Raw genomic sequence first — 20,759 nt, forward strand, 5'->3', positions numbered from 1 at the left:
CACATTTCTTTCTCTCTGTTTTCAGAGCCTCTATTCCCCTTTAAGACTCAGGGGTGGTGTAGGTAAAGCCGAGCTGATGGTGTTCATTTCTCAGATGAGAAAACTGAGGTTCAGCTTTCAAGCCACCTGGCAAAGTCACAGACCTCTTACTACGCATAAAGCCATGTGAAAGCAGAGTTCGGGGATGACAGGACCTTCCAAGGCAGATCATATACCAATTAAGAGTCGCTCAGGAGCAGTATCTAGTGACTTCAAATTGGTGGTTTAAGATTCTTGAGAGAAGTTTGTTCTCACACACGTACTTGGGTCTTGCTTAGAGTCATCGTTTTTCCAAGTAAGTCTTGTCTAGGGAGATTCTGTAGCTGGGTGGAATGAGCACAGATTCTGATTTTGCAGACGGGAATTACGGGGGAGATTTGAGTTAATGCTTGTTCGTCAGAGAGCTAAGTGTGGTCCTGTCTCATACACACGCTTCTCTTAAAGCCATCATTTCGAGTCACACTCAGAAATCTGACCACAGATCCATTTCCTCTTTGCAGCCTGTGCAAGGCTTTGATTATGCCAAGCAGCACCTGGGCCAGCAAGGGGCAGATGAGGAGGTCGTCCCTGTGACTCAGGAAACGGTGGTCCTCCCACTCCCTGTTAGAGATCCTCCTGCCTCTCAGGAAAGAGACATCGCCCAGGACGGGAGCACCATCAAGACGGCCAAGTCCACCGAAACCAGAAAGAGGTAGGCATGGGGCCGACTTCTGCCTTTCCCACGCCCAGCAAAGGGAATAATTGATGGTGAGAGCAGCTGAAGCCCTTGAGTTAATACTACTTTTCTCTTCAAAAATTCCCCTTCATAAATGAAACAAGATGGGATCAGGAGGGAGACAAACCATTAAAGACTCTTAATCTCACAAAACAAATTGAGGGTTGCTGGGGGTGGGGGGTAGGGAGAGGGTGGCTGGGTGATGGACACTGGGGAGGGTATGTGCTACGGTGAGTGCTGCAAAGTGTGCAAGCCTGATGATTCACAGACCTGTATCCCTGAGGCAAATAATACGTTATAGGTTAATAAAAAATAAAATTCCCCTTCATGCTTGTCTTGAATGTTTGAGAAGGAGACTAAGAGCGATGACAAGGATCATAACACTGGCTTCTCATGAGCCGCACCTTGGGAGGTTTTATGTCACTGATCAGCCACAGCAGCAGAGTTTCAGCTTTCACATGTATTACAACGAATTGGGCACTGGCGTCGCACTTGTATTTTTAAACTTGTCTTAGAAACAGTGCCCTTGATTCAGTAGAGTTGGATTTTTTATCTGGCCGTTTTTCAAGAGTTTGTGGTTTGAGCTCGAAAACATTTTTGGGAGGGGGCACCTGGGTGGCTTAGTTGTTTAAGCATCTGACTCTTGGTTTCAGCTCAGGTCATGATTGTGAGTGAGGTCATGGGATTAGGGTTATGGGATTGGACCCTGTATCGGGCTCCACACTCGGTGGGGAGTCTGCTTGAGATTATCTCTCTCCCTCTCCCTCTGCCCATCCCCTGCTAAAATAAATAGATAAACATTTTTTTAAAATTTTAGGAGTTTTACCATTAGCATAGCACTTTGATATGCATTGGAAAGGCTACAGAAAGGTTTGCAATTGAGTCCTGACCCCAAGGATCTCATGACGGAGGGACAGAGAGAGAAATATCTGGAAACCAAGCATGACATGTGAGTGTTCATAGGGGAGTCTAAATGAAGTGCTGTGGAAACAGAGGAGAAAGAGCTTAATTCTGATAAGGTAAAGGTGGTGGAGGAGCTTGTGTTCTACCTGGGACTCAGGGGGTGAGTGGAGTGTCAACAGCTAGGGAGAAAGAAAGGCATCCAGTCCAAAGGAGCTGGGGAAAAAAGAGGGACAAGCACACATTCATGCACTGGTGAATGTCCCTAAGGTTTATAGTTCAGTGGTTGGGGTGCAGTGAAGGATGAAACCAGATGGATGAAAATTGTGGAGGGGCTCGATGGCCACGCTCAGGAGTTTGACCTATATTCTCTGGGCCGTGGGAAACCACTGAAAGTTCTTCTGCAAGACAGTGATGTCCAGCCTGTATTTTAGAAAGACTTACTCCAGTAGCAGTGTGGATGATAGATGGGAAAGGTTAGGCTAGAGGCCAGGAGACTGGCTATAAGGACTTTACAATAGTCTTATAAAGAGGTAATGAACTCTCTATGGCAAGCCCTGTTGGCTGGCCAAACCAACTCCCATTGCCGAGTCCCTTCTCTCCTTTGCCTGAGACCACAGTGGAGGCTGGGAGAGCTACATCACCCCTGCTTCCTTCCTACTCTCCCTCCCTTCACCTAACAGATATTTGCTGAATGCTCTTCCCTGGGGATACTGCAGTGAACAAGACACAGTTCCTACTCTCGTGGTGCTTACAATCTGGTGGGGAGAGCTAGGCAATAAACAAATGGAGAAATAGATGCACAGTAAGTTGGGTGGTGATGGGTATGGAGAAGAAAACCAAAACATGGTAAGAGGATAGAGCAATGGAAGGGGGTGGGGGCATGATGCTATTTTAGCCCGGAAGTCAAGGAAAGATTTTCTGGTTAAGTAACACTTGAGAAAGCCCTGAATGAAATGATGTGTAAGCCTCAAGGCTATCTTGGACAAAGATATTTTGAGCAGATGGAACAGCATGTGCAAAGCCCCGAGGAGGAAATCTCTTCACGTGCTTGAAGAAGAGCCAGGAGGCCAAGGAGGCCAAAGTGAACAAGGGAAGAAGTGGTGACAGATGGGTCAGAGAAGTTGCCTGAAGTTGAACATGTCAAGCTCTACAGACCAAAGTCAGGACTTGGAATTTTATTGTGAGGGAAGATCAGAAGTCATTGGAGGTTTCGAGAAGAACAGTGACATGCTGTGACTTGCCGTTGTAAAGGCTCACTCTGGCTGTTGTGTGGACAACAGATGGTAGAGAGACGGAGTGGAAGCAGAGAGGTAATCAGGAGGCTGTTACTATAGTCCTGATGAGACATGGCGGTGTGGGCCAAGGCGCGGTGCTGTGAGAAATGATGGGATTCTAGACACATTTTTGAAGGAAGAGCTCACAAGCCTTGCTTTGCTGATAGATTGTTGTGAGGAGTGGAAATAGAGAGGGACACATTTGCTACAGGTTGTGTTGGAGAGGACCGGAAGAGAAGAAATCTGTAGGAGATGATCACTAGTTTGGATGTGGACACGGTAAGTTTGACATGCCTATTAGACCATTAAAAGAAATTTCTCAGGGGCGCCTGGGTGGCTCAGTGGGTTAAAGCCTCTGCCTTCGGCTCAGGTCATGATCCCAGGGTCCTGGCATTGAGCCCCACGTCGGGCTCTCTGCTCAGTGGGAAGCCTGCTTCCCCTTCTCTCTCTGCCTGCCTCTCTGCCTACTTGTGATCTGTCTGTCAAATAAATAAAAAATAAATAAATAAAATCTTTAATAAAAGAAATAATAGCTTAGGGTCATTAGGGAAAGAAACAAAGATGCCAAAACCAACAGCAAACTCATCATGCATTTATTTTTCTGGCTTTCCATCTTGCCACATGAGTTCCCTCGTTCCTGCCAGTTGAGGACCACATGACTCCTCTGAATGGGTCTGTTAGGTGATCCAGAAAGTTTCACGAGTGAAAAACAGGAGAAACCAGAAATTTGATGGTCGCTAAAATATCTCGATTTTTAAATCTATTTTTCAAAATTGGTTTAAAACTGAAATCTGAGCATTCAGCCGCTTGCAAACAGACAAGTGTTGCAGGCCCTGTCCCTCTAGCCAAGGCTGTTGGTGATGTTGTTTTGTTGGTCTGTGGCCAGGATTAATGGGTGAGGGTCAACCTCGTAGGGACGGCCATTCAATTTGGTGATTGGCCATAACTGTTCAGCAACTGATTAATCCTCCTCACCCCTTCATCCAAGCTCCATGTACACCCATATCCCCAGAAGGGGGCCTACTGAGTTCAACAGCCTAAAACTATAGCCTCATAGGTGGCCCTTTCTTGACTTCAGAAACATCTTTGCTACTGTCCGGTGAGTGGACATGGACACATACAAATTTCACTTTCTGTTTTTGACCAGATGTTGATGGCCCCATGTAGACATAAGGTTATAAGCTGATGAAAGAGTAAAGCAGAGGTGTAGTTTCTCTCCAGAAATGTGCTCATTCATGCCTTTCCCTGGAGTGAAAGGAACAGCCAGAAAATCGTTTCAGGATCAAATGAAGAAAGAATATGCAAATGCAACAAATACCATTAAGTATTTTGTGAACATAAAATAGGTTACAAGAAGTTTTTCCTCTTCCTTCCTCTCTGGACCTCAGTGAGAGTCTTGCTGTCCCAATAAAGCCAGTTGGAAGAGGAGGTGCCATTCTGAAAACAATCTCAGGGCTTATGTGTTCTCTGTGGACGTGTCTGTGTACATCTAGGACTCAGTGATCAAAGAGCTGTTGGGCAAATAATGTATATTTGTAAATGAATACCTTATCCATACTTTCCCAAGCTGTATTCTTTATATTAGTGTCTTATGGTGAAAGAGATCTGGGGCCAAATAAACCTGGAAATGCTGGATTAAACCAAAGGAGAGGAGTCTCTTTACAGAACTGATCAGGGCCTTTGATATGCTGAAGTGCATTAGGTCATCCAAAGAAGGAAGATAATAAACAAGACTTCCTAAACTTACCCTGGCCTGAGGCACGTCGGCCAGGACCATCTCATTTGGCTCTGTTGTTCTGTGGAACCCCTGGGCAGATGTGGCCTCATCCCGTGGATGGGAGCCGGCCCTTTCACTGGTGGTGGTTTTGGGGTGCTGAAGTTCCCAGAGGATGGGGAGAGAGGGGGGAGGGGAAGAAAGAGGAGCATCCACTTTAGAAGCTGCTTACTTACTGGTCAAGGGTTCCATGTCATTCCAGCCCATCTTCCATCGTAGGGGCTGGATGCCTTTATGTTCTGAATTCGGACCATTGACGGTAGAAGAATATGGGGTTCGATGAGGCCTCTGGATACCTGCCCCTGACTGTCTCCACAGAAGGGAAGGCAGTTGGTGTTTATGACAATCTGAGGCCTAAGGAAGCACGAACTGCAGCAGGGGCTCCAAAAGCCCATTTCCCAGAGAGTCCCAGAAGACCAGAATGGGCCCCAAGAGAAGCGGAGACGGCCCCTGGCTTGCCCAGGGCTCTAACCGGGATGTTTTAGGAGACTGTGAAGGAGAGGTGCTCTGGCATGTGGGGAGAGCCCCTACCTGCAGGGGGAGCCCTGGTTTCGAGAACGGATCTGCCGCTCCCTCAGCGGGACGGATCTTCCCGCTGTTCCTCAGCCTGGGACAAAACAACCCACCTCCAGCGGCACATCCTTCACTTGCGAAACAAGGGTGACAATCACCCGACCAGTGGTTTGTCCCTACGATTCACTAAGAGTTCTGAAACCATTTGTGTAGCCCTTGGCACCCAGCTGGTGCTTCTGATGGGGAGCTCTTGGAGAACATGGGGGGGCGTCTTTGTGTCTCTGTATACCAGGACACGTGGCTTGACGCCCGGCAGAGCTGGTGCCCACGAAGCACCTCCTGAAGGGCTGAGCAGCTCAGATTGGTTCGCCCGTTAGCGCAGTTACAGAGCATGTGTGTGCACACGCGCGCCCCTGTGGGAGGCAAAGTGACAAACTCAGTGACGCGGTGACTTCAACTTCAGTGGTCAAGGTCTACTCCGTAAAGGGAATCGCCAAAAAGAACCTTATGTCTTATGCATGTGCCCACAGATGCCCCCTGAATCCAGCGCTCTCCAACCCTCTTCAGAGCACTGTGTTTTAGAAAGGGGGCCTGCTTCCGAACACCATCGCCACCGCTTCCACAGTCACTGGGGGTTAATGGAACAGAGATGGGACCCGAGGGCCGTGTTCGCTGAACTTCTCTGCAGAGCCAAGCACTCCCTGTAAACAACAGACTTCACCATGGCCAGACGCTTACCCCTTGCGGTAGTGTGGGGCTAGTTTTGTTTTGTTTTTTGCTGTTTTCTTTTTTCTTTTCCTGTATCATTTCTTCTTTGTGGATAAAGCCAGAATGAAAGGCGACAGACATAAACCGCAAATAAAATAACCTTGAGAGGAGGCTCTGGAGTCAGAACTTACCATCTTCCTGTTGCTATGGTTACTTCCAGCAGGTCGCCCAGTGAGAATGGCTCTGTCATCAGCAACGAATCAGGGAAGCCCAGCTCAGGGAGGCGCTCGCCCCAGAATGTCATGGCACAGCAGAAAGTGACAAAGGAGGAGGCACGGAAGAGAAATGGTGAGAAGCCTTCCTTGCCAACACCAGCCCCGAGCCCCTCCCACACACACACACACTCACACACACAAGCCCACGCTCACAAGCACCCTAGGTTCTCCTCTCTGGTGCGCCCCAGAAAAGTCAGGAGGCTGACCCCCCCCTTCTCTGAATTATCCTCTCGTGCCCTCTGCTCCCTGATCTTATGGAATTGCCCAGTGCTTTAGAAAAGCCCTATGCAGAATGCACTGATGTTTGCTTTGCGAAATTTTCTAATCCTTGGCTGAGTGGACAGGATGCCTAGAACCAGGTCTACAAGAGGGTCAGACCTCCGAACGGCTGCTTGTCTTAGAGATTCCCCTCATTTTCTTGCCCTGACTCCCTTGGTAAGTTTCAGGGGCTCAGTCTCTGCCAGGGAAACCAGGTTTCACCAAGCCACCTCTCCCAGGAAACGACACGGTGATCGATAATGTCATCACAAAACTCAGCCCATGCTTCTGCCTTTATTCTCTAGGGAAACAAAACTGGCTGGATTCTCCCTCGCACAGATCTTTTCCCTCCCTCTAAGGGTTGGGGGATAGGGTTTATTTATAAGTCATTGGAGCTGCCTTATTGCGTTATGACACCATCTCTACATGGCATCCATCAGACATGACTGTATTCCCCCCCTGCCGCCCCCGACCCACCTTTGTTCTGACCCTCCTTCCACGGGCTTTCCCCTGCGGTGCTGGCTGGCTGAAGCCCAGGTTTGAGTACCCCAGGCTGCCACTCAGATCCAAAGAAATGCCCTTCAGATTTCAATGGGTTGTAAGTGGGATCCTGCAGAAAGGCCAGGTGAAAAGCCAAATAATGTGGCGCTCCGGTAGACAGGAATTTGATGGACTAGGATTCAGGGTCTCTCTCTTGGACTAGTGCCAAGATATTCCTTTGCTTCCAAATGCCACTGATTTCTTTGTTCTGACCCAAAAAAGAACGTAAGAAAAGGGATAATGACACAATGGATTTGTCTTCTGCAGGGCAAATGTGGACCTCATTCCTATTTCTAACCATTATGTAAAGCACTGGTTTAAATTGTCCTACCGATTTGATTCTTGAATTTCTTCTTCTCCTGAACTCCCCATGCCCTGTAACAGAGACTGCTTTCGACACCCAGATCAAGCATGGCATCTGGGGTTTTCTTGAAATATCTACCCTGCCCGGGACCACCAGAAATCCTACCTATCAGCTCTCTGCCACGCCAGCTCACGGAAGTCTTCCCAGAGATATATGAAGTCAGGTCGAAGTCTGTCCTCCCGCACATGTCCCCTCACCCTCGCCAGTCCTCAGATGACCTTGAATAATTTAGCCTGTGTCTGTCTCAGACCTTCTAACTATGCATATGACAACACACACATATCTGTTTTGTTGTACTGCTTTGTTCTTTTAGAGAATGAATCTATGCACCTACTGTTCTGTGCCTTTTTCTTGCTTAGAAATGTACAATGCACTCACTCCTCTGTCAGTAAGTCACGTTTACGAGATGATGCCGTTCCCTCTCCCTTGCATTTAATCCATAGAAAAGGAGGGAGCAAGGCCTGTTTCCAACCCCATCACTCCCCACCCTTGCTGGTGAGACACTGACCTGCCCAAAATGTTCCTGCCAACCTTCTGTTCTTGTTTTCCACAGCTCTGCTTGCCTCCTTATTGTTTAGGTCACTTTGATTATTTAAATATCAGAAATAACAAGAGCCAGGTGCCTGAATAAAATCCAATTATGGCACGAGGTTGAGGTTTTAATGTGTTTGTTCTATTAAAAAGCCATCCTTTCTCCAGGTTCATGGTACTTTGTTGCATTGTCTTTCTGCCAGAGGTAAATCCAGTGAGTTTCCATGGGTGGTGGCCTCTGTTTCACTGCCGGTTCCTATTCAGTGGGGTTCAGCTTGAAATTTTCAAACAGAAATGATAGGACCAATTTGTTCACTCTAAAATCCAACAGATGCTAAAGCACATCAGAATTCTAGGCTGGGTCTTGCATGGAACCTCCATGGAACCTCCACTTGCCCTTTTTATCACAGGCTCCGCTATACCATGTCCTATCCATGACGTCAGAGCTCATCAAAGTATCAATAGTGTATTTTATTGGATTGGAAGTTGAACGGAAGGAAGGAGGGAAAGAAGGAAGGAAATTAGATTGCTGATTTATGCTAGTTAAAACCAACAGTGCAACTAACACACAATGAGGTCAGGGCCGGTGGCATTTATGACGATGCTGGGGGTGTATGGTATGTGGGACACTTCCACAGTTTAACTGTGGCCCTTTCCTTTAGCATTCTCTTACATCTTTCCCTTTAGGGACAAACTGTACATCAAATATGCCCATGAACTTCTTGGACTCTCTCACTTTCATATATCAATATTTAATATAATGTCTTTTTACATAATCTTTTGGGGGAGGGAGGCAGGATAGCTAATTATCTTTCTCTTAAACCTGGAGAGATTATTGTGCAAATCTGAGTATTTTTCAAGAATAAGGTTGGAAAAGAACTAATGTTCATACAATTTCTGGGATACCCTTTTCCCGTCCCGTTACAGTTATACTCTCTCCTTACCCTGTCCACGGGGTGGCAAGCGAGGGTATCACAACCCAGAATCATTAAAAACACCGAGTACCATCTCTTCACCCTCTGAACAGTTTTGTGATAGCATAATTTTAACTTTGACGTGTTCACCTGTTTTGCAGATACTAACAACTTCCTACAATCTCCTTTTCTAAGTCAGGAAATTTTTGTCATTCCTTAATTCATTGATTTAACAAATCCCTTACTAAAAGCCAATTGCATATGAGACCCCATGAAAGGCAATAGGCATCAGCCTTTTAAAAGGTGGAGTTTCTATTCCAGGGAAAGGGGCAGGGGACAGGTTAAATCAATACACATCAGCAGTGATAAGTGCAAAGAAGAAAATGTAACTGGGCAATGGGCAGGCTATTTTAGATTGGTGGATAAAGAAAGGCTTTTTCAAACTGCAGTTGAAAAATAAGAAGGAACTGGGCATGCAAAAATCTAGGGAAAGAGCATTCTGAGCAGGGGGAATACCTAATGCAAAATCCCAGAGGTGAAAACAAGCCATGTGTGTTCAAGAAGGCTGTTGTTGCTGGAACAGAGTGGATAAGAGAAATAGGCTTGGCCATGTGGTCAGGGCCAAATAGGAAAGACTCTGGGTTTTATTCTAAGAGAGATTGAAGGCTTTGGGGGTTTCTGATCAGAGGAGTACTGTGATCTGGTTACCTTTCAAAGAGATAGCCATGCTGGCTGCTGTGAGTATGTATCTTGGGCAGGAAGACAAGAGTGGAAGCTCCCAGAAGGGAGATTATTTAGGTATATGAGGTACTTACTGCTGTGTAACAAATGGCCCCAACAATTGGCAACCAAAAATGACCATCTATGTTTATTCTCTCCTGTTCTATCTGGGTCAGGAATCCAGGAGTGGCGTAGTTGGGTGGTTCCGGCTCAGGAGGTCACAGTCAGGATGTTGACCTGGCCTGTGGTCATCTGTAGACGTGACCCAGCCTGCAGACTCCACCTACAAGGTGGCTTGTCAGCAGGAGGCTCAGTGTCTTGCCATGTGGACCTCTCCATAGGGCTGCTTGGTGTCCTCGTAACGGGGCAGCTGACTTTCCCTGGAGTAAGTGATTCAGGAAAGAGCAAGATAGAATCCACAGGGTTTTGTTTTTTTTTTTTTTATGACCTGGCCTTGTCATTTCTACAATTCCCCAGGGGTTACACAGCTCAGTACTATTCACTGTGGCTGTGAATATCTGGACGTGAGAATTACTGGGTGCCGTCCTGGAGGCTGGCTGCTGTAGATGGTGTCATAGGAGTTGTCCAGGTGGGATATAGGTGGTGGTCAGGCAGGAATTGCCCAGCAGAGCTCTACTCCAAAAAGACGTGTGTGTAGAGCTTTTCTTCTGTCATTGGCTGTTTCATGTCCTCCTATTTGCAAATAAGTTCACAGAACCAAAAAAAACACTCCAATTATAGCCCACTGTTAGACTCTATGGAGTCTGAGCCACATCGTACAATAACGATTTACTCTGCTTACTTTGGCAAATCTGTGATTATGATAAGTGACAATATGATACAAACTATGTGTTTCTTAATAATTTAAAGAACATCCCAATGTCTTGAGCAAGCAGTAGGAAAGATGAATACACTTCTGTTACATTCATATTTTACAGAACACCTATTTTGCTCCCAAATTGCCCACTGGTCTAGTTGTTTGAACGGGATCCATTTGTCTCTCGCCCAGCCTTGTTCAATAAACTGTCATTCTTAGAGCTACCTAATGGGAAAGTGCTTTAAGCACAAGTCAATCAGCAAGATCCCACCGGCTCTGAGACTTCATCCGCAGCTTAGTTATGGACACACAAGGCAGACTGGTGTCTTTCAGCAATCAGAGCAGAATTATCTGTCAGAGGGGAGAATTAATTTAACAGAGTGTAGGCGGAATTCACTCTATTTAATTAGGGAAGTTGTCGATAGTGTTATATTCGTTTCTCTGGAGGTTATTTCTTAGTTTTCTTTTGTTTCAACCAATGACAAAACCCCAAACCCAAATCATTGGAGAAGCAGCCTTGAGAAAGAAAAAATAGAGCATCAGCCGTAATTCCTACGGCCAGCTGACCAGGGAAGACTCATTGCCTAACCTTGGGCAAAAACAGGCGGCTTTGGTGCCAGAGACTAGAATGAACGCTGTTATTCCATTGACTGTCATATTTTAAGAATAGTTGCCAGCTTTGGCCAAATTATACTTTTTTCCTCTCCAACTCAAACACAGAGAAAAAAATTTACTTTTTTTTTTTTTTCAAAAAACATTTGTCACGGTTTTGAAAGGATGATTTTTGCTGTTTCAATTCAAACCTCTATGATTCTTTCCTACCCGTTGATAATACGGTGAAGGAATGAATAGTATAGATCTTAAATTTAAGAGAAGTCCTTGAACAGTAGTGAGCCCTTGGCACCGAACCCGACGCTGTGGTTCCCGAGGCCATGATGAGTAATGTAAGGTCCTCAGCCAGGGAGCCTTACATAGATTCCCCCACGACCATGCAGCATCCCCACACAATAAAAAAATCAATGTGTTTATGTTGTGCTTCAGTGCCGGCGAGTGATGAAGAGGACGGAGCCGTGCTTTTTGACAACGCTGGCAAGGTGGCTGCCGATCCCTTTGACACGTCTTCCGGATCCGTGCAGCTCATTGCCATAAAACCCACAGCCCTCCCCGTGGTGCATCCCACATCGGACAGGAGCCAGGAGTCGGCGGCCCTCAATGGCGAGGTGAGCATCTGGGGACCAGCACAGCTGGGCCTCTGGGGACTCAGACTGGGGAACACCATCTGGGTGAACTGGATGCGGGTTACATGTGGTGTCTAGGGCTCTATCAGTCATTTTTACCTCTGGGTGTGCGGGGCTCAGTGGTACCAATCAGGAGGCAAGTCACCCAAAATGAGTTTATTGGGTGATTTTTTTTTTCTTAACCACTAGTAATGGGGCACTTGGGTGCCCCCATCAGTAAAACACGTGACACTTGATCTTGGGATCGTGAATTCAAACCCCACGTTGAGGATAGAGTTTACTTTTTTTAACTGTAGTTATGAAGAGAAACATCAGAAATTCTTCCCCATCCCCTTACACACATACATAACCTTCCGTCTTCTTTGGTAACACTCTTAACCTGTTCGTCATGGGTTGTCAGCTGTAGTGGGATGAAGGGGGCTCAAACTGATAAAGGACCAGAGAAGAAAATGTCCTATAGGCAGGAATGTGGCCTACTACAGGGGCTTTGAGATGACTTTAACACTTTTTAGCCAGCTTGAAACAACCGTTTGCCTGCTTCCAGGAGGCTATCAGTGCATTTCAGGATGTGAATCAGTTTTCCAAAGAGACTGAAAAAATTTTGTAATATACTCCAGAGACTCGTGATTTGACCAAAGGAAACAGATGAATGGATGGTAGCTATGGGCAGTTTAGAGAAGAGCAAGAGAGGAAGTCAGGTAGAGAGTATCTGCCATTCCTCCATCCCCTGCAGCAGAGTGGCGGTGGGCGGAAATGTTTCTGAGTTTTATGACCATGCACGTGGAACCCGCACGGGGGCACCTACCTGACACATGGGTACGCACCTGATTCGGGTTTTCTCTCTTGTCCAGCTGTTGTGTTGATTGTTCATTTCATTTGTCTGCCAACTGCAATTGTTACCTACAACAGGTAGAGATTTCCAAGGTTGGAAAGTGTTTTTCCCATCACACCTCGAGGAACATGCCAGGCCCCTCTACACCTGGGTATTGTAAACCACATCAGGATTTCAAGGCTGCTGTGGCCACAGACGTCTCCTGGTCCTCTTGGCCTTGGTTTCCCAGCAAGCCAACGGTGGCAGGAAGGGGTAGGAGAGGAGAGCAGCCCTGCTCTGCGAACCTCGCAGGTTGTGCCAGGAGGGTAGCCAGCCTGGGATGGAGGCAGCTGGAGCCTGGAGCTGCTGACCCACACATCACAAATGCCCCTATGGAGTGGCATCCCCTGGAAGAGAGCTTCGAGGTCCTACAACAACCCAGGAGGGCCATGGGCTTCAGGGACTATCCCCCTAGTAGATTGGGCTCATGGAAGGGGTGAGCACTGGGGACAGAATGTGGGGCAGTAGGGGAACCAAAGGCATGACCACACTGTGAGTGGAAGTTGGCAAGTAGGAGTTGGCAGCTGCCCAAAGTAAGGCCCTGTGACTCCCACCAGACGGTCCCCTGGGCTCTGGGGTACCCTGCAGTTAGTAGCAGGGCCAGGCTGTGGGCTCAGGGGAGAGGGGTGGTAGCATCCTAGAAAGTCTCCCCTCTGCTCTCCTGGGCCTAGAGAGGGGTCAGGGGGCCCCAGAGGTCGCTCAGAGGACAGGGGTGGGGTGGGCACCACCTCCTGCCCACTGTGTCCAGAGTCGGCTGGACCTGGGCTGCTCCATGGCATGCCCTCAGGGGTCGCCCAGCGAGACTTATTGCTGGAGCCCTCACCAAGGGGTGGCTGGGCACTGGGCAGCTGGGAGGGCCAGCAGTGCCTCACGCAGGGGTCTGGGTCCTTGGCAGAATCTCCCCCCATGCCCCTGCTCTGCCAGCACCAGCACAGCACCTAGGTTGGGATCAGGCTCACGGTGACCACCCAGATGCTGCCCTTGGCCTCGGGCTTTGCAGGAACTTTAGGCACCTTGCAGAAGCATCCCTTGGAGGAGAGGTTGTGGGGGACGGAGTCCTCCCAGGCCTTCTAGTCCTCCCTGAAAAGGGGGATGTGGCCCGGACCTGACCTGACAGATGATCCAGGCCTGCTTCAGCCTGCAGGGGGTGCGGGCTGGATCACCAAGGCAGTCATAGTCAAGTAGGTGCAGGGGCCTTGTTATGCCACAAATATCTCTTCTTCTTCCTCTTGGGGAGCTGGGAAGACAACTCTGACCTGGGAAGCCCCAGGCATGGGTTGCTGCTGGTCCCCATGCAGGGGGAGCGGGCCAGCAGTGGGGGCAGGGGCCTGGCCCCATGGAGGGCACAGGGCAATGGGGGAGTGTGGTGAGGCGGGCGAGACCTGAGGATCATCAATTTTTAAAAAGTACTTCACTGGTTATGGATCTACAGAGAACTTCTATGCCAACTTCCTCATAGTTTAGACAAAGAAACCGAGGCCAGAGGGTCAAGCGGCTTGCTCAGAAGCACACTGTGGATATTGTGAAAGCCCCCATGTGGTGTTCAGGCCCTCTGGCTCCCTGTCCAGTGCTCTTTCCCTCTCTTTGACTTACTGCAGCATGTCAGTGAAAAATAGCATTGTGCTTAGATGAGTACAGACTCTCAAGCTATCCTGCAAGGATCTGAAGCCAAGGTCTTCTACTTAGTATTTATGTGGCCTTAGGCAGGTTAGCTCATTTCTTGATGCCTCGGTATTTTCATGTGTAAAATGGGGCTATTGGGAGGATCAAATGAGTTACTATAGGTAAAACACTTAGAACAGGGCATAGCAGATTGTAATGTACAATCAGTAAATTATTGTTGTTGTTGTTGTTGTTATTAGTCAGCCAATGAGCATGGATTCATTGATTATTTATCGTCTTATGTCTCTTGGTTCTATAATTTGGGAACCTTCATGTCTTCTCAAAGCCAATCATGCCCACTGAATCTTTCCTTAGGCAGTTCTCCCACCTGATACACAAGCCCAATGACTGGAGGCCTCTGAGGGGGTCACTAATAACCTGGTAACTGCTCTTGATTAGGACGTCTGCCCAGTGTGGACCTAGATAATGGGTACCTTGCCGGGATTTTTTCACCCCAGCTTCCTGATGTGACTGCCATGGGGACATGTTCTAGATCTCAGTGAAATTCAACGTACAACTCCTTTTTTCTGCCAGGCCCATCACCCTGTCCCAGAAGGAAAAACAGATGAGTATTTTACCTATCCAGAAATGGATACCTGTTACATTATGGCAGTTAGAGGAATGGACCTTGCTGGCATTTGGATTGGAAACGAGCCCTGAAGTGTTCTCTGTAATTTACTGCTTTGTAGCATTTAAGACAGATTGTCTTAGAATTTTCTTCCTTCTTCTCTTATGGTTGGCTTGTTTCACTGAAGAAACCACAACCCCAAAGCCATCAACTTTCCTTTTATGAATTATAGGTAATTCATTTAAAAATTATTTTAAAGAAAACATAATAGCCACATAAAATGTTCAGAAGAAAAAAGAAAAACCACTATAATCTCACTACCCTTACATATCCTGTTTTCATTTTCTGTACCACCTCCCCAGACTTTTGAACAAACTCATGTATATTTTAGAATCTCATACAGACAATTTTATATCATATCTTTTTTTAAGACTTTATTTATTTATTTGAGTGAGAGAGTGACAGAAGGAGAGGGAGAAGCCAGCTCCCCACTGAGCAGGGAGCCTGACATGGGGCTCAATCCCAGGACCCCAGGATCATGACCTGAGCTGAAGGCAGATGTTTTTAACCAGCTGAGCCACCCAGGCTCCCCATATCTAAACATTTGCAGTTGTTGCTATTATCTTTGGGACGATCATTGTTCATGACCTCGTTGAGTAGGTATACCATTGATTGTAAAACTGGTCGCCCATTGTTCAAATCTTCCTGGTAATTTGTGGTTTAGTTTTGATTCTGGTTATTATATCTGAGTAATGTCATGCTTGACTTTTAAAACCTTCTTATTCTGAGATAATTTCAGATTTACTCAAGAGTTGTGGTAACAGTACAGAGAGCCCCATTGGCTCTTTACCTAGCTACCCTGAGTGTGAACATTTTTTTTTTTTAAGATTTTATTTAATTATTTGACAGAAAAGAGCATGAGTGAGCACAAGAAGGGGGAGTAGCAGGCAAAGGGAGAGGGAGAAGCAGGCTTCCCGCAGAGCCAGGGAAGCCTGACACAGGACTCAGTCCCTGGACCCCAAGATCATGACCTGAGCCGAAGGCAGCCACTTAAGTGACTGAGCCACCCAGGCACCCCCTGAGTGTGAACATCTTACATACCCATAGAATAATTTTCAAACCCAGGAAATTAACATTTGTACTCTGTGATTGACTAATCTACAGACCTCATTTGAATTGCATTGGTTTTCCCACTAATGTCCCTTTCCTGTCCCAGGATCTGGTCTGGGATCCCACATGGCATTTAGTCATGTCTCCTCCAGTCTGGAACAGTTCCTTAGTCCTTCTTTGTAACCATTCTTTGTCTTTCATGAGTACTTTGAAGAGTACCGGCCAGTTATCATAGACCACGTCTCTCAGTCTGGGTTTGTCTGATGTTTTCTTGTGATTGGATTGTAGTTATGCATTTTTGGCATAACCACGGGGTTGATGGGCCCTTTTGTGGGCATCAAGCCCTTGATACTGATATGTCTGATTACTGGTGATGTTAACTTTCATCTCTGACTTTGAAGCCATTTTGGAATGTTGGTTAAGGAGAGATTCCAGAAATGGGATTCCTGGCTCAGAAGATGTCATCCTAGCTCCTTCTCTTTGCCTAGTTTTCTTGGTGGCAAGCAGAATGAGGGAACAATGAAGACTGTGAAATGCTACCAGCCAAAAAATATCGTTAAGGCCCAGGGTGGGGAGACCTTGGCAAAGGTCAGAAAAAAATATGCCATAAATATAAAACATCTAAAGTAGAGCCTGTGTTAGTGAACCTTGGGCCTCATCCTGTAGAACTCTTTTATCACTAGATGAATTTTCTGTTTATGAATTACAGATAACTCTTTTAAAGATTATTTTAAAGAGAATATAATAATGACACTATACATGGTTATGTTAATGGAATCCAGTCTGATTACAAACAGCACGAATGAGCCTCCATATCATCCAGTAGATGTCAGGCTGATTTCACCAGTCAGCTCTGCCCATGGGTATAACGTCCTCATTGTTGGTTATTTATTTACTTAGCATAGCCATCTGCTTGTATCTTTGACAGGTCAGAAGGTGTGTTGGCCATGTTCCTTCCTATATGACCAGACTGGCTTTGCCCTATCCAGTAGGAACTAACTGACATGAGTGGCCATATAAGGCTTCAGAATTACCTCTCAAGAAAGATACAGATTGACAAAAATAAGCTCTTAAATGCAGGTTGGTAGAGAGAACTTGGAAACAGGACGTCTACTCTGCCTTCTCCCTCCATTCGACACAATTCAGCCTCTTTGGGAACTGGCTATCTTGTCCAACTGGGCATGAGCTAAATGGCCAGGGGAGGCCGTTGGCTTCCTCAGGGCTGGAACTACAAGTGGGGTACCAGGATCCAGCTGGGCTTCCAAGTCAGAAGCTTCCAGACAGGAGAACCTAAAGGGTGTAGGTGAGATTAGCCCAACACTACAAAGGCCTGAGCAGACTTGGTTAGAGTAGGGAGAAGGAGCCCCTGATGGAAGGTCCAAGTAGCGTATGTGAGTGTCAGGCTCTATTTTGTTTGTGGCCCACTATTGCGCGTTGGTCTTGAAGTGGGACACAGGTGGGTCTGGCTGGCTTGAAAGACCAGAGGTGAAGCCTAGGTCAGCTTTTGCAGGAATTGTGACCTGATGAAAACCTCCCATGTGTTGGCCGTGCCTGGTTGGGTGTGGCCTGAGACTCTTTCTCTCCCCAGGTGAACAAAGCCCTGAAGCAGAAGTCAGACATCGAGCACTATCGGAACAAGCTGCGCCTCAAAGCCAAGAGGAAGGGATATTATGACTTCCCCCCAGTGGAGACGAGCAAGGCTCAGACAGAAAGGAAAAAGATGTATGAGAAAACCCAAAAGGAAATTGAGCATGTTTTGGATCCAGACCCAGAACTCTGTGCCCCATTTGCTGAGTCTAAGAACAGGTACAGTGTCTAAGGGATTCTCTGATGGCCCTGTCCCATTAGTGGGTTGAGGGCAGAGGGTGCCTTGGGTAGAAAGTCTTGGTCCCTTGATCTGTTACCTTACGACTGTGATCTTTGCTGGCTGGTGATCTGGACCATGGAGCTGGTGCTCCATAATGGGTTTAGAAAAGAATAAAATTGAAGCCATTAAAAAAAGAAATACTTGGATAAACAACCACAATTGTCATTTAGCTCAATAATATTTCAAACCAGTAGCCATTTCAGAGCTGGGTGAAGATACAATTACCACCTGCCTGGTTATCCCACTTCCAGATCAAGGGACATTGTATTTTTCAATTAACTAGTGGCTCTTGCATAAGGAATGCCAATTTCATGCCTCACTCTTTCATTCAGTTTCAGTAGGTACTTGTCCAACAGCGACTCAGCGCTCTGTGCTGGATTCCTCTCTGTAATTCATAGATTTGTTCATTTATTTGACATTGATCATCACCGACTATGCATGAGGCACCGAACAAGTTGCTGACTGCTCTCATGGTCCTAGAAATAAATTCATTCATTCATTCATTCATTCATTCCACTCATTCAGCATTCTATGGTGGGCAGGACAGCCCAGTGAATGCTCTTGTGAGACTTCCAGTCTGATGGGAGAAAAATGAGAACTATCCCAGAAGTTCGTTACTCACAAGTGCAATGGGTATTTGCGATGTGATGGTCTGTAAGGGGGGGGCGAGCTGGCCTCGGGGGCGGGGGGCGGGCAGGGCCAGGGGTTTGAACTGGCATCATCCCCAAGCTTTTTTTTTTTTTCAAAGATGTATTTATTCATTTATTTGAGAGAAAGAGAAAGTGAGCAGGGGGAGGTGCAGAGGGAGATGGGGAGCGAGAATGGCCAGCAGAGACTTCCCGCTGAGCGTGGAGGCTGCCATGGGGCTTCTTCACTCAGGGCTCAGCCCCACAACCCTGAGATCATGACCTGAGCCGAAATCCAGAGTCGGGCACCTAAACGGCTGAGCCCCCAGGCACCTCTGCATTATCCCAAGCTTTGTTGCTAACTAAGCAGATTGACCTCACCTACTGGGTAAAGAAGAGGCTAGCAAAGCTGAACATGACCGTCTCTCTTCTTTTCCATCCCACCCTAAAGCCCTCCTTGGAAGCATTTTTATGGTTCAAGACCCTCCCTTCCAAGTATACATTCTCCTTGGCAACAGCCCCCTGGCTCCGGGCATGCCAGCTCTCCGATCCCCCCCGCATATATCCTATTGGCAGACGAGGCGAGACAGGACAGCTCCCGGCCTGAGTGGCCATTTGTTCAAAGCAAAAGTGACTATGTGACAGGCTTGGATGGAAGCCACAAAATAAAGTTGGGAGGTAGGGCTGAATTTTAGTAATTGAATTGACATAATTTATTTTTAATAAAGAGGGAATTCGAAACCATGGCTTCATTCATCATGCTTCTGATTAGACTCGATGGGTGTGATAAGCTAGTATGAAAATCCCACTTTGACAGGGCTCACAATGCACGTGTCCCCGTGTTGGTAAGTGTAGAACAAAGAGAAGAAGGCTATGGGTTTTATAGGAAGGCTGGCGGCTTTTTTAGCTTATAGGTCACACTTGGGGATTTTTTAGCTCAGCAGTCTTTTGTAGACTGGGGCGGGGTTGTTTTTCCTGGGTTTCCTGCTGCCACTTGGAAAATGAATCAAAGATTGTGTGCAAATAAGAGGAACTTAGCTTGGAGGTTATTTGGGAAATACATAAGAAATTTTGGTTGGAGCTTTTTATAAGGAGAATGGACACAACACCCCTCCCCCACCCCGAGATCTATCCCATTGCCCAGCAAAAGTTCAGGCTGGATCCTCAAGGCCCTTCCCTAGCCTGCTGATGTCCTGAATGTGTATTCCCTTCTCCATGAATGTCTGTGAAAGAAATGATTGAATGACTCTAAAAATAATGTTAAAATTTGTTCCGCTGGGGTCACCTGGGTGGCTCAGTGGGTTAAAGCCTCTGCCTTCGGCTCAGGTCATGGTCCCAGGGTCCTGGGATCGAGCCCCGCATTGGGCTTTCTGCTTGGCGGGGAGCCTGCTTCCTCCTCTCTCTGTGCCTGCCTCTCTGGCTACTTGTGATCTCTGTCTGTCAAATAAATAAATAAAATCTTTAAAAAAAAAAAATTTGTTCCTCCAGTGAAGGGAAAAGTACGGAAGACTACAAGTTGGGTGGGGGGATGGGGTAGGAATGGAGATGAGATCAGCAAGGGATGGGATTGGGAAGGGAAGGATTCACAGAGAAAAAGAGAATGATGGCGGCTTGGTAAGCTCTCTGCCGGTGAGGCCGGGGCTACTGCCAGTGTGTGGGGCCTGTTCTCACACGCTGGAATTACCTCGTAATTGCTGCTCCCAGTTCCGCTCTGCAGAGATTCTGCTTTCAGTGACCTCTCCATGGCAAGGGACGCGAGAGGAACGCGTCCTCCAGTCCAGGGGCAGCGACAGTAACCAGGACTTTACCCCGAGACCTAAATTAGATCAAATCAAAGACAACGTTTACGTTCCGAATGTTGACTCATCCCAACATCTTTTAAAAGGGTCTTCACAGCTTTTTCTTTAAAGTCAGAAGAACACCCCCATTTTTATGTTATAAACTCTTACCTGGAGGCATAAAGACCGTCGTCATGTAACTGAGGAAGATACTGGCAGAGCCGCCTCCCCACAGATTCCCTTGGCCCCCACTGCTCCTGGGCAGCCCGCATCCAGCAGCGCCCTACGGCCCGCAGGCATCTCTAACTGCCATCCGGGGGACTTTTCGGCGCCCCCCACCGGAAATGTGGCGTGGTTGACGTGCCCCAGAAGGGCTTGGGACAGGGACAGATACGAGCTGAAGGGGAAGCACCCTGGCAAGAGAACTCTGAGTGTAAGCTACACTGTCGTAATAACCACATTTTCTAGCTTCTGTTGGATGTTCGACATCGGGGGCCTGGCCAACTCTGGAGAAACCGCCCCTCCCAGGACCGTCTGGCAAATTCTGAGGCAGTACCGGGCTCGCCTGCCAAGTGCACCTTTTTTATGTGAACCAAACAAGCCGGGGCCCATCCCCCAACCTTCTCCTTCACATAGGGCTCTCCCACTCTGGGCTCCAGTCCCTGTGCCCTGATCACCTGCAGGCTGGTTACCC

At 47.3% G+C, this 20,759-nt stretch overlaps 1 protein-coding gene across 5 annotated transcripts in view; it reads left to right on the forward strand.

Moving 5' to 3' along the window:
• KIAA1549L (KIAA1549 like) overlaps positions 1-20,759 on the forward strand; it is a 249,203-nt gene that overhangs the window by 181,921 nt on the left and 46,523 nt on the right. For 4 of the 5 annotated variants that reach the window (XM_032840969.1, XM_032840968.1, XM_032840965.1 and 1 more), the window contains 4 exons: positions 540-730; positions 6,147-6,274; positions 11,387-11,565; positions 17,383-17,600. In XM_032840969.1, coding sequence (XP_032696860.1) covers positions 540-730; positions 6,147-6,274; positions 11,387-11,565; positions 17,383-17,600 — 716 coding nt within the window. The remainder of the gene's footprint in view (positions 1-539; positions 731-6,146; positions 6,275-11,386; positions 11,566-17,382; positions 17,601-20,759) is intronic. The other variant, XM_032840966.1, reaches the window with a different exon arrangement.

The sequence above is a fragment of the Lontra canadensis genome, unplaced genomic scaffold (genome assembly GCF_010015895.1).
Source record: "Lontra canadensis isolate GAN:19392208 unplaced genomic scaffold, GSC_riverotter_1.0 scaffold118, whole genome shotgun sequence".
Lineage (NCBI taxonomy): Eukaryota > Metazoa > Chordata > Mammalia > Carnivora > Mustelidae > Lontra > Lontra canadensis.